Source organism: Engraulis encrasicolus, chromosome 9 (genome assembly GCF_034702125.1).
Source record: "Engraulis encrasicolus isolate BLACKSEA-1 chromosome 9, IST_EnEncr_1.0, whole genome shotgun sequence".
In the NCBI taxonomy this organism is placed as follows: Eukaryota; Metazoa; Chordata; class Actinopteri; order Clupeiformes; family Engraulidae; genus Engraulis; species Engraulis encrasicolus.
The window spans coordinates 16,291,320-16,304,967 of record NC_085865.1 but is presented as its reverse complement, the minus strand read 5'-3'; the positions used below and the strand labels follow the sequence as shown (position 1 = coordinate 16,304,967).

Sequence of the window (13,648 nt, the reverse complement as noted above, 5' to 3'; positions counted from 1 at the left end):
CATTGTTGGTGACCACATCGCAAATCGCTGTTCCATTTCGCGGCTGGTTTAACTGTCTCGCGCAGATTGATTGGTGACCACCTCCCAAATCGCTGTCCATTTCCAGTTTAACCTGGCGCTGTCAAACGGGCAATGAAGGCAAGCAGAGCGCGAATAAAGTATGTGAATCGCGTTGGAATGCTGCAAGTTGGAAACTTAAACTTTCTCTCTATCTCGCTTTACCTCTCTCTCTCCGCACGGTATTGATTGGCAGCTGATACAACTCAGTGCTGTCGGCGACGTCGCATTTTTATAAATAATAAGTTAACAAGACCATCAGGCAACCATCCTTCACAAGCTCAATAACTCTTGAGCCAATCTGTTAATTCCGTCCTGGTTTCATTGTGAATGACGATCCGGAGGTCTATTCATCAGATAGGCCTATCAAAATATGCTGGCTGACAGCACCAGACATAGAGAGAGAGAGACAACAAAAACTGGACTCGACCCTCTGTTTTTATGTTAGTTTTGACTCTGGTTGGATGTATTGGCCATCTGTCAGTGCCAGGTTCAACTGAACTGCCCTATTGCTCTTTGATGTAAAAGTGCCCTTCAGCAGAGGTGCCTTTTAGTATTTAAAAATGTGCTAGGAGGCCTAACAGCAATTGCTGACATAGGGTAATTAATTAATAATTCAATAATTTAATAATAGGCCTACTAATACTACTACTACTACTTATAATTTGCATAAATATACTACAAACAATAAGGCCAACACCATCATGATGTAACCCCCCCCCCCCCCCCCCAAAAAAAAAAAAAGGCCCTGAAAAGTAAGGGGGGGGGTTGCGCTCCATGCGGCTCTCCTCCTGATTTTTTTCTCCTAATGTGGCTCTTGAGGAAAAAATAGTGAGTATCACTGTGTTAGAGTGAGATGTATCCGTATGTATCCTGATAGTATAGGGGTTAGTTAGTATATATTAACGTGATATGTACCTATACTTACCCATCCTGGTGGTAGGGTTAATTAGTATTTATATTAGAGTGAGACGTACCCATATGTTGCCGTCCTGGTGGTAGGGTTTCCAGTTGCGTCCCGTGTCGCTGTAGAGGAGCCGGTATCGGGTGGTCCAGTCGGAGCTGCTGTACCTGCCCTGCGTGGCCACCGCGCTCACCTGTCTCCTACTGCCCAGGTCCACCTGCAGCCACTGGTAGTGGTCGCTGTCCAGCGGAGACCAGCCACCAGCACCTGCAGAAACAGTAAATGACTATTGATTAATGCATTATTAGGACCGGTGCAATGTGTAGCCAACCACAACTGCTGAAGAACCATTGAAGCGATTTGTAGGTCAACAAATCTCAATCTTTCAAGTCGTTGCTCTGATGCCATTGGAATTTCCATTTGATAATCTGCAAAATTGCTTTGACAAAGCATAGCAGCAGAGGGAAGCATTGTGAGTTCAGAAAATAAAGGGCGGCCCACATCATATTTCCAGCCAATTGAATAAACCAGCTGAACCGTAGGTAGATGTTTCGGTTTAGCACTTTGCTCAGGTGCTTTTATTTGTTAAAAGTGCTTTACAAATACATTTTGACTTGACTTGACTTGAGATAAATCAGATAGCGTATCAGATAGCGCAGACCTAGACTGGAGCAAAAAACAAAACTAACTGCGTCGACTTGCCTTGCCTGCGGGGAAAAAAAAGCATCACCCGCCCTTAAGTGTGTGCGTGCTTGCATGCAGGGAGGCAGGGGGAATTGTAATTATTTCAATGTATCGTAAACCTAAGTCGGTCTGCTGGATATTTGTCACACACCACTTTAAAGAAAAAGCCTGATTAAAAATGAGATTTAACAACTGCTGCCAGGGGCGTAGCACCAAATTTGGGGCCCTAGGAACAACTTCTATCATGGGCCCCCCTACTCACACACATATCCCACCCCCCCCCGCGCGCGCGCGCCCACCTCCAGATATTGTCATCCTTCTTGCCTTCCTCAGAATACCCCTCTAAGCTTTCCTCTCCTTCACTTGAATCATCCTCATCTTCAATCATATGATAACACAGAACAGACATAATAAAATTATAAAAGTATAAAATGTCCTTATTTTTCACATTACCAGTTCTAAGGCTATCATAGGCCTATTAGGGATGACTTTTAATCACTTCATCATCACTATGGTGTGAGGGGGAGGAGAGACACTTGTAAATCTCTCTTCACAATGCATTTAGCCTAATATTTTGTGCACTATGGACACATGAGACATTGATATGTTGAACTGAACTTTCTTCAATGTGCATCCCTGAACAGACACACACGTGCTCGCGCACACATCCGTTCACTTGCACTGGCCCGCTGCACGCACGTCACGTTTGCCCGTATCTTGTTAGTTGGGGTTTGGGAGAGCAAGGAATAGAGAATCAGCTGCGATTTACTGATGAAATGTCGCTTAAAACCTGCTGTAAAGCAGAGTAAATAGGCTAGAACAAAAGTATCGCTGTTTGGATTTGATGTCGTTATTCTCAACCTTTTAAAGTCAGGGCACCCCGCCCGACATGTATTATTTCTTTGAAATCATTATTTATTGGGCTACTGCATATTGTTTCAGATTTAAATTGGCCAGTAACTATTTCACAGTAGCCTACCTTAAATAGGGTAATTGTCATGAACACTCAATGCAGATAGGCTACCTCAGCACGGAGGTAGGTAGGTTAGGCTACTCTGCCTATCTTTTATCGTGCGCTTTGCGCAGATTAGAATGGTGTCAGCAGTAGGGCTGGGTATCGCAGTCATGTTCCTCTATCGATTCGATTTCGATTCTTAAGGGTTTGAATCGATTAATCACGATTCGATTCGATTCGATTAATTCCGAATCGATTCAATCCGTTCCCTTCTTGGTCCCAGGATTTCCCCCAAAAGATGCTGTTGCCTATTTCTATATAAAAATGTCAAAGGGCTGTGGCTTGACAGTGTTAACAGATTGCTAATTTGTAATAAGTAGGCCTAGGCCTAATTTACTAATACGTACTGGGTATTTTCTATAAACCTAAATTAAACAAAAGGAACAAAAATAAAAAGAACCAAAAATCGATTTTGTGCCCTGTGAATCGATTATGTGAATTTTAGATTATATTGATCGATTATCGATTGAATCGATTATTTTACCCAGCCCTAGTCAGCAGCATTCAAAACGCAGACTGGTGGCCCGTCAAAATCTCGTCATTAATTTACCACGCTTCAGCTATAACGGACGTTGTCAGAAGTAACCAGAGTTCCTATTGAGAGTGTTGAGACCGCAAAATAAAAGCAGAATGACGGTTCAAGACTGACAGCTGTTCGCACCGCCACCTTGACATTGGCAACTGATGAACATGACGTGTTACGAGGACAGAATCAATCTGCAAATTTGATGCACCCTGTCGAGAAACTGTTTTTCCTCAAGACTAGGATATTAGGTTAGCTAAAATAGGTTCACCTTCTCTCAAGTTCACACCATTTGCATCTGCTGTGACAGGGGGCATCTTCACGTTCGTGACATTTTCTGGATTCATTTTACAAATTGCTTTGCCAACATTTGGATTCGAACCAACATCGACCCTATTTGGTCTTGTGACACTTTTTGTTATGAATATATCAAAGACAAATGGGTTCTATAGGCCTAGGCCTATCACAATTATAGTACAAAAAAAATGAGATTATTTTTTATTTGACTTTGGCTATCACAGTAGGCCACACGGAATAGGAATGGGATAACCAGTTAGCCTATTGTGTAGGCTGTAATTTTGACATTTGGGCTCACCTTTCTTGCAAGAAATCAGCCGCAGTTGCTTCATCTGGTTTCCTCTGTTTCTCTTACCTTTCTATTCTTTTTGTGAAAGCCTGGTATTTTAGACATCTTTCATCCGGCTGCTGTGTTTAATGCCTAATAATGAAGTGAGTGAGTGTTGATTACGCATATTGTGCAATCAAAAGTCCGCGAGAGGGCGGACTAAATCCAATGCGTACTGATAATGGGGGTGTCGGATATATTATAGCCTATTTGCAGGCTAGGATATCCAATTCAATATATGTATTTCTAGAGAACATTGGAATTACATAAATTACCAACATGTCTTGACATTATTCTAAAAATTATGTTTAAAAAAACAAAACAAGAAGAACATTTTCCATAGGGGGCCCCCCGGTGGGCTCCCCAGGTGGGCTGGGCCCTAAGAATGAGTCAGGGTTTTCCCCCCCTGTTCCACGCCACTGACTTCTGCCAAGAAAGGACTTTGTCAAAACCTCACACATGTCCTAATACATTTCCCGGGTGAGACTTAAAAAAAGAGAATTAGGTGCTGTTTCCACGTAGCAGGATATTTTTTTAGCTGGGTATTTTTTTCTCCTGCTAGGTGTAAACGCAACATGTGGATAAAAAAAATCCTCCATTGTAACAAATGCGTTTCAGACCCCTAAACAGGATATTTTTTTCTCCTGCACCTGGATTTTTAAATATCTGCTACGTGGAAACGGAGGGCCAAAACCAATGCAAAACCAATACAAGCAGGAGAAAAAAATATCCACATATAAAAATATCCAGCTATGTGGAAACAGCACCTTAGTTGGAGTGATAATTGGAGACACCAAAAATAATTTTATTGGATGCAATTTCCTACTTTCCTACACTTAAAGAGGCGAATATCAGTGGTTCAAAAAGTTCAAACATCCAGCACGTAAAACTTCTTCTATTTGCTCCAACCATTTCTCTCATCCACCTGATTCCTAGGAGAAGTTAATTAGTGAAATCACCTGCCTTGAAATTACAGACAGATGGAAAAACATGACAGGCCATTAAGCTTACTTTCATGGCAGTACATTAAGATTTTACTTTTGTTCACCTCTGATGTTCATTCATAGGGGGCTATATCCCCTCCACTGCTTTTTAACATGAAGATCTGGGGTCCGTTTCTCGATTATTGTCGTTGCTAACCGTCTTAAGACCGTCTTACCATTCCCTTGGATTTAGTGGTGAGCGTCGCTGTCGAGAGAGAGTTGAGTCGCTCTTACGAAGGACGTTGCTACCGTCGTTAGCAAAGACGCTTTCGAGATACGGACCCCAGAGCCGTTCTCTCCCTTACCAAAGCAGGACATGAGGAAGCAAAGTAGGTATTTGTCCTGCTGAATATAATATGACATATGAATCGCACCGTCATCAGCAGAGGGCTGTAATGTGAAACCTGATGTGATTATCTGTGTTGCCCACAGCAGGGGTCTCATCTGGACTGTGTAGTTCCTGTGCGGCTGGATGGAATCACATTAAGAGCATCGGCATGCTGCTGGAAAGAGCAGCAGGATGGCAAAAGGAAGGATACAAGTGCTTTAGACTACACTGTGTAAGGAGAGAAAGAAAGAACGAATGAACACAGACTACTGCTTTCAGCTGGTGAAGCAGTGAAATAGGGGGGGAAATGAATTGGGGTGGAATGGATTGTCAGTTGTGGGTAGAGAGGGGAAAAGAAAATGAACTGCAAGGATCAGTACACACAACGCACACAGCAGACACACACACAGACTTATTAGCACCCCAAACTCATGCTTTGACATATTAGTATTCTGACTGTCACACCCACCCGCATACACCCCCGCACACACACACACCTGCACACATGCACACGCACACACACACACACCCTTACAGGATGAAGACCCCCGCCCACAATGGAGACTCACAATCACGGTCACCTCTCTCTGTGCCACTCTCTCACAGCCACCTTCACTCTCCTCAATTGTCCCCTGCTCTCCTTCTCATTAACTTCCCACTGGCTTGGAATGCACATCTCTCTCTCTCTCTCTCTCTCTCTCTCTCTCTCTCTCTCTCTCTCTCTCTCTCTCTCTCTCTCTCTTCTATTCACTTTCACTCCTTCATCCTGTGTTTATTATTACCCTCTCTCTTTTCGTGATTTTCTTTTCTTTTCGTGATATCTTTTCTTCACTTTTTTTCTCTTTCACACCCACATCCTCTTAACCGGTTTTGTTTATCATCTCAACTCAATTCCCACGCTGGCTTCTCTAAACTCAACTGAATGTGCGTGGAAATGCAAAACACACACACACACACACACACACACACACACACACACACACACACAGACACAGACACACACACACACACACACACACACAAACACACACACACACACACACACACACACACACACACACACACACACAAAGCCAGAAGCGCTTCTTGCCTCCCTAAGGACAGTCTGCAACCTCACCCAAAGGAAGGGGAAGAACTCCCACTACCACATCCCAACTGTGTGGCACAAGCAGTTTTCCAGTTAAGAGGGATTTGACCTTTCCTTTCTCTAAGTGCACTTGACTGGGCTAGAGCACACACAAATGAATTGTCACTTAATGGAATGGCCTGCCAGCCGAAATTGAGATAAATGACACTGTTTGGCTACACACACATGCAAACACAGAAAATCCTAAGCAACACACGTGCATGCACATACACACGCACGCACTCTCTCTCTCACACACACACACACACGCACACACGCACGCACGCACGCACGCACACGCACGCACACGCGCACACACTGTTTGGCTGCTCTGTTTACCCTCTCTGCAGTATGCAGTAGGCTTTCTACCGCAGTTGTAGTTTGGAGCTTTCCAATTGAATTCCATCAACTGGATCAAAACTGCAATCTAACATTGAACAGTGTTGATACAGGAATGGGGAGGCTGGAACCTTTGCTGTATGTTTTTTTGATTAGTGAAAAACAAAACCACTGGTTTCTTTATCTAAACAAAGTGAGTAAGTTGGTTCTTGTTGGTTCAATCACCAGTTTGTTATGAGGTAAGCCTTATGTCATTGATGACACTGATCGAGAGAGATCTATAGGAAGTAATAGGCTATATCTTGTCTGAAAGAGAACATTTGATTTCACCTAATAAGACTGAAGAGAAGTGCTAACGGGAATGAGTCGATTCAATTGGCTGCAGCAAAAAAAAAAGTGGTCAGAATCACACACACATGCACGCGCGCGCACACACACACACACACACACACACACACACACACACACACACACACACACACACACACACACACACACACACACACACACACACACAAACACACACACACACACACACACACACACACTCTCTCTCTCTCTCTCTCTCTCTCTCTCTCTCTCTCACACACACACACACACATTTTTTTCTCCATTTATTGCTCCAGCATGCTAATCAGCTGGCCATATCTAAATTGTGCCATTTCCTCGCTGCGTTTTAATAAAGTCAGTAGACCTGGGTGGTGGGCACCTGTGAACCTTCATTATTATCCTGCCAGGACAGATAGACTGGCAGCTGTGGCACCTGCATAGTGGCACACACACACACACACACACACACACACACACACACACACACACACACACACACACACACACACACACACACACACACACACACACACACACACACACACACACACACAGAGACACACACACACTGGGCACTGCTGGGTGCAGGCAGATAAAGCATCATTAGTATGCCTGGTCCATGTGCCTCAGGCTCCGTAATGAGAAGTCTCCTGCCCTGATAAGATGGAGCCACCTGGCTGTTAGGAGAGCATAGCATGTCATGACATGAGGAGGTGGTGGTGGTGGGGAGACATTCTTATCATGGAGGCGATATAGGGGGCTCTCATTCATATTCATCTTTTGATTGTGAAGGTGAATTGATTGTATTTGGATTTATTTCTGATATCCAAGAGAAACATAACAATTCACCACCTCTAAGGGCGCGATCACACAGACCGCGGATTTCTGCCTACAATCTGCGATGCTCGTCCAGCTGATTAATCAGAAGTGACCACACCAAGCACGGAGCCACTACCCATTCGAATGCGGTGACTAGGCAACGTAACGACTCATCTGTCACTCGCAATGTAGCCTAATCGATGTTGTTGTGTCATTAAATGTTGTGAAAACAAACACAAAATGCTTTGTCCATTCATCTATGTAAAATTAATAGAAGACTTTGATGAGCAATGACAATGAATAGAGCTCTTTTCTTGCTCTCCTAATGTTGGATAGTGAATCTGATATAAATGTTGATAACGATCTCCTATCGAACATCTGGAAAACCACCGCGGGTTTTCCACCTTGAGTTAAACTTTTTTCAACTCAATCTACCCGGCGCGGAGAGGTGGAGAATACGCAACCTGCTTTGCGCTGATATTAGACATATACAATTCGGTCACGGGCCCCGGTGCGAGTATCCGGCACGGGCCCTCGGAGGTTGTGCTAATTTTAGGATATTTCATCTAGCCTAATACATTACGGGTGAAAGGGTGGGGTATATTCTATGCAATGGCAATAGCATCGTGAATGCTGCAACGATGTGCACATTTACATCATAGAGTATTTAAGTTATCTGTCCCAAAAAAAACAGGACAAACGCAAAGAAAGGCTTGCGGAATATGTGTCTAGAGACCGGTTGAGACAGGGACAGGGGGCTGGAGACAGTAGCACTGTGTGCGTGTGTGCTTGCGAGCACACCGTGCCTGCCCAGCTGACAGCAGGCTACACAGACGAGGGAGACAACCCTGCTGATCTTAAGCACCCCAGTTTAAACTTCATAGATTAAAAAAGTAACACTAAGGACTTAAAAGATAGATAGCACAATCAACAGGATATGCCTTCATAATAATTTCAATCTTCCACTACTCCACATACACAAAGTGCCACTGCAAAGTAGTTTTGCGTCCTTTGGCATCATCAAATAGCGGCACAATATGCAATGCTGGTTATGGAAGACGGTCCCGGCAACCATAAACATGGGAAAAGATGGAGACGGTGCACTTTGTTTGGAAACACAACATCCAAGACAACCATGACAACACATTGGTGACAGCTCACCAGTAAAACATACACAGATAGAGCTCTACACACGCACACAGAATCGTCCACTTATTTAGATTTCTTTCTCCCCTCCCCTAGCTGACGACTCGAGAGACCACTTCGTAACATAGCCAAGCTAACAGAAGTTATATTATGCTAACAGGAGAAACGCTAGATGATAAAATCAACATGGAGTGGAGATGCTGTTAGCAAGTCAGCACAACTTGTTGTCAATTGGAGAACACACAACTAAGTTTTAACGCTGGGAATAACTACAGCAATACCGCTGTCACAGATTACAAAATAGAATGGACACCGTTAAAAATGTGCCTCGTCTCTTTCGTTTAGCCAGACCCTGCCGAACCCAGACTACTGGACTAGAAATGTGACAACAATTGGAAAATACCTGAAGGAGATGAGTGATATGAAATCAATATAATGCCACGGCGGATATTATTATAGGGAAACCTGTCCTTATCTTCTTTGTAGAGTCTTTGAAATCTTCTTAGATAATATCGAAGGACTTCTAATATCCATAGGATGTTCTTGCTAGCCAGTAGCCATCTCTATTCTTGGTGAATGAAGTGACTAAACTCATTTTATATTCCGCCTTCAAGAAAGCCAACAACGCATACTACTACAACATAGATAAGATGAGAACAAAAGGCCACGTTTTGACTGACCAGCATGCATTGGCAAGGGAATCAATTATGTGGTAATTCCAAACAGAACATTACCACTGGCGACTCACGCTCCCTGTTTACATACAGCCAATGATTGTGTATGAAAATACATATCCCACAATTCCTGGCCGCAATGTAAAAAATAAAATACACAAATATAGCATTCATGTGTTACCTTTATTGCTATTTGAAACGAATTTATGAACGATTTGTCCGAATAATTTGACTGCCCATGTAATGACCTATAGCAATATAGTAGGCCTAACTAAAAGTGCCAATTTGCAATTGATTTAATGCTCTAAATTCCCACCGTCTTGTGGGAGTCTGTCACGGTCTATAAATAGTGTCTGGACAAGTTGAGAAAGCGCATTGGTTTCTTTGCGTATCCGATCTTCAACCTGCTATCAACGAGCAGACAGGCGTTCGCGGGCCCCTCAGTGGCCGCGGGCCCCGGTGCAACGGCACCTGCTGCACCGCCTATAGTTACGCCCCTGACACATCCGCCTCCTACTGTAAAATTCGCGGTCTGTGTGATGGCGCCCTAAGTCTACAAAAAAAAGCAGAACCAAGGTGATGGATGGAGGTGGGGATGGTGATGTGATAGCCATGCTCTGGGCAGCAGTGGAGGAGATGGTATGATGGCAGCTGTGGAGGGGGTGTTGGAATGTTGTGTGTTCATGTGATGGTGAGGGGATGGTGATGCCGTGTGTCTATGTGTCAATCAAGCACAAGTTCATCTCCAGAAATTGGTGGCAAATGGAAAGCAATTTGCCCGACTTAATTTGATTAGTTAAATATGATTTGCACTGATAATTGAAAAAAAAAGACAAACGCTCTTGCATAAGACAGCGCTCAACACAAATGAACATGTTTTGGCCATTATCAGTTATGGTTGTTGAATTTATGTAATCTTTCATATGCAAATGAAATTATTTGAAATTATTTAAATACACTTCACTGACAAGAAGCTGCACTTGTCTTGTCTTACAAGTGTGAAAATTACCTGACAATTAAAAGAAAAAGAAGTTTCACATGCAGAATGAACATCTGAATGAGAATGAGAATAAAATGAATGAATGTCAATAAGAATGCACCTCATCAGCCGTCATAATTGGAAGTCTTTGGGACATTTGTTATCAGTATTCAGACTCAATTAATGAAATCATGAAGCTTCAGTGCACTCCACACCCCCAGTAATTTGGCAAACCTCTCCCATAGTAGGGAAACCATGAAGCTTTGGTGCACTCCACATGTTTTCACCACCAAAACCTCCTAAAGTACTTTCCCAACGTGGGAACAGTACAAACACAAGTGTGAATTCAGCCTTACAAAACAGCATTATGCACTAGAAATTAGAAGTGTATCCAGGAAAACATTGAGAAACGTCTGTAACACTGGAAAAGCACCTTGCATGGCTATTAGACCGTGGCAGTCAGGATAACAGACATACTTGAAAAAGCATGTTGATGGGAATAACAAGTAAGCTTTGCATGGTTATTGGTAAATGAGAATACATTGTTTAGTATGGATGGTTACCCACATGGTTTCTGGTGGCTGGCAATGGAAATAAAAAAGTCCAGGATGAATGGTTAGGTTCATGGCTATGGGTGGATGGTTATATATAAGAGAATACAAGTAATGATATGCTTGGTTTGGCAGGAACAGCACAGAATACACCATGTGTGTGTTTGAACTCTCTCTCTCTCTCTCTCTCTCTCTCTCTCTCTCTCCCTCTCTCTCTCCGCTTACCTCCTCTCTGGTTGAGCTTGGCGTATCCTGCAGCGTAGCCACTGGTGAACACTGAGGAGCTGCTGAAGGCGCTGTGGGGGAGCGATGTAGCCAGAGCCTCATCACACTTCTCTGAGAGAGGGAAGAGGAAAAGAGAGGGGACAGAAGAGAACCGAGGGAAGGGAGAAAAAAAAGATCATATTCAAATGAAACTAAATCAATGACAAAGACATCATCAATCTGAACCACAAATCAGGCAACATTGCAACTTTTACTGTGTGCATAAAACTGCAAAGCCATACTGTATGCTGGTTACTGGCTACAGGCTGTTACTGGCTACAGGCTGTAGTCTCATTTAGTACCATGTAATATTTAATGCTGCCAAGCTGAGGGATGATGGGGCAATTCAAAATGAATGACCTCAGCAAGCACGACTACAACATTCCCAGGATCTGTATAATGTTTCAAAGACGATGGTCAGTCGATTCATGGGGAATCTGGGGAACTTGACTCAACTTTTTTCTCTTAAATTTGCATGGATGTAACAGATATGGTGTACATTTTTTAACATGTCGATTCATGGAGCATTGGGGAAACTTGACTGGTCTGCATTTTTTTCAGTCATCTTATATTTGATTTCATACAGTAATCTTTTGTAACAGCTGTGCAAATCATTGAGCCATCACCAGGTATATCCTGTGAGATTTTTTTATATGCAAAGTTATGTCACTGGTATATATTGTTCCTCAAGCCGGGGCATAATCAGTGGGCAATTAATTTGTTTGGTTGAATCAATCAACGTGATTGATGGCAGAGGTGCACTGAGAATGAGGAAAAATTAAAACACAAAACAATTACTTGGACGGGCCAATGGGCTGGTGAGTCACACACATACACACACACACACACACACACACACACACACACACACACACACACACACACACACACACACACACACACACACACACACACACACACACACACACACACACACACACACACACACACACACTTTGTTGTCTACCTCCTGGCAGGCGATTTATCAGCCCTATTTGCTGACATCTACTCACAAGGTAGAGCTACATTAAACACTTCTGGTACAATAGGCGTTTCTGTGCCAGACGGGCTGAGGGCTTTTGTATTGCACACACGGACATGCGCACACACACACACACACACACACACACACACACACACACACACACACACACACACACACACACACACACACACACACACACACACACACACACACACACACACACACACACACACACACACACACACACACACACACACACACACACACACACATCTACTGTCACTGTTGGCAGAGTTAGGACCAATACAGACTCTCAGAGCCCTCCAAAGTGGCCAATTTGTGATGCTTTATGTATTCTGCTTTCTATACCATTCAATGGACCTCTCCAAACACATACATATCTCAGCCGTAAAAACATTTTCCTAAATGCAGCCGAAGGAATGGTAAGTGACATCCCATCTACACATAGGCTATCAGATGATCTTATAATGTCATTAGGCCTAAGCCTTAACAAATACCAAGGAGGAGGCACACACTGCTCCCACTACAGCCCTGCTGCATGAGGCACATTTTCTCCCCTCCTGTCACTGGAAACCAAATATCATATGTGTGTGTCTTTTGCGCAAAGGCCTTTATAATGTTTTTGTTATCATTTTTCTCCCCCATGTTTTTTAAGCCTATCGCATTCCATTAGGGCAGATATCAGTGTCTAACACTCATTGTTTTCAATTTAAAAAAAAAAAGCTCAAACCTAGAAATTTTTAGGCCTACATTGCTAGAAGTATTACAATGCTTTTAAATGAGACATAATTATGTGATCAAAATGCGATTAATCGTGAGCTAACTATGGCATTTATGTGATTAATCGCGATTACATATTTTAATCGTTTGACAGCACTAGTTTGGACATAATGAGGCCAAACACACGTCTGAGAAGAACACATGTGGTCTCCTAAGCCAGAATACAGAAATCCCTAGTGATCCTACAAGTCGTAGCAGAAAGTAATTTTGTGCCCGAGCCCAACCATAGCAACCCTGGCACAGATATATGAACCACCGAAACAATTTTTAAATAAATACATTTAAGGTGGAAAAAAAGTGCTGTGCGCTAGGTGTCGTATGAAGTATTAATGAGTCTGCTAACTTAATAGACCCATTCGTCTTTGAGGAACTCCTTTGCAATCCTCCACAGACTGAGCAGTGTGTTATAGTGCATTAGGATCATATTTGTTTGCCTTGGCTGTCAGCTGAGAGTTGCGCGACCATCTGGTGTAATGGAGAGTGACTGAGGAGAAGAAGACAGTGGGAGTTACATA

At 43.1% G+C, this 13,648-nt stretch overlaps 1 protein-coding gene across 1 annotated transcript in view; it reads right to left on the bottom strand.

Annotated features, from left to right (window-relative positions):
• The window catches only part of LOC134456121 (contactin-associated protein-like 2), a 229,035-nt gene that overhangs the window by 188,400 nt on the left and 26,987 nt on the right, over positions 1-13,648 (bottom strand). The window contains exons 2-3 of the mRNA XM_063207554.1: positions 11,309-11,425; positions 1,035-1,228 (exon numbers count right to left, since the gene is read on the bottom strand). Of these exons, the coding sequence (XP_063063624.1) occupies positions 1,035-1,228; positions 11,309-11,425 (311 nt within the window). The remainder of the gene's footprint in view (positions 1-1,034; positions 1,229-11,308; positions 11,426-13,648) is intronic.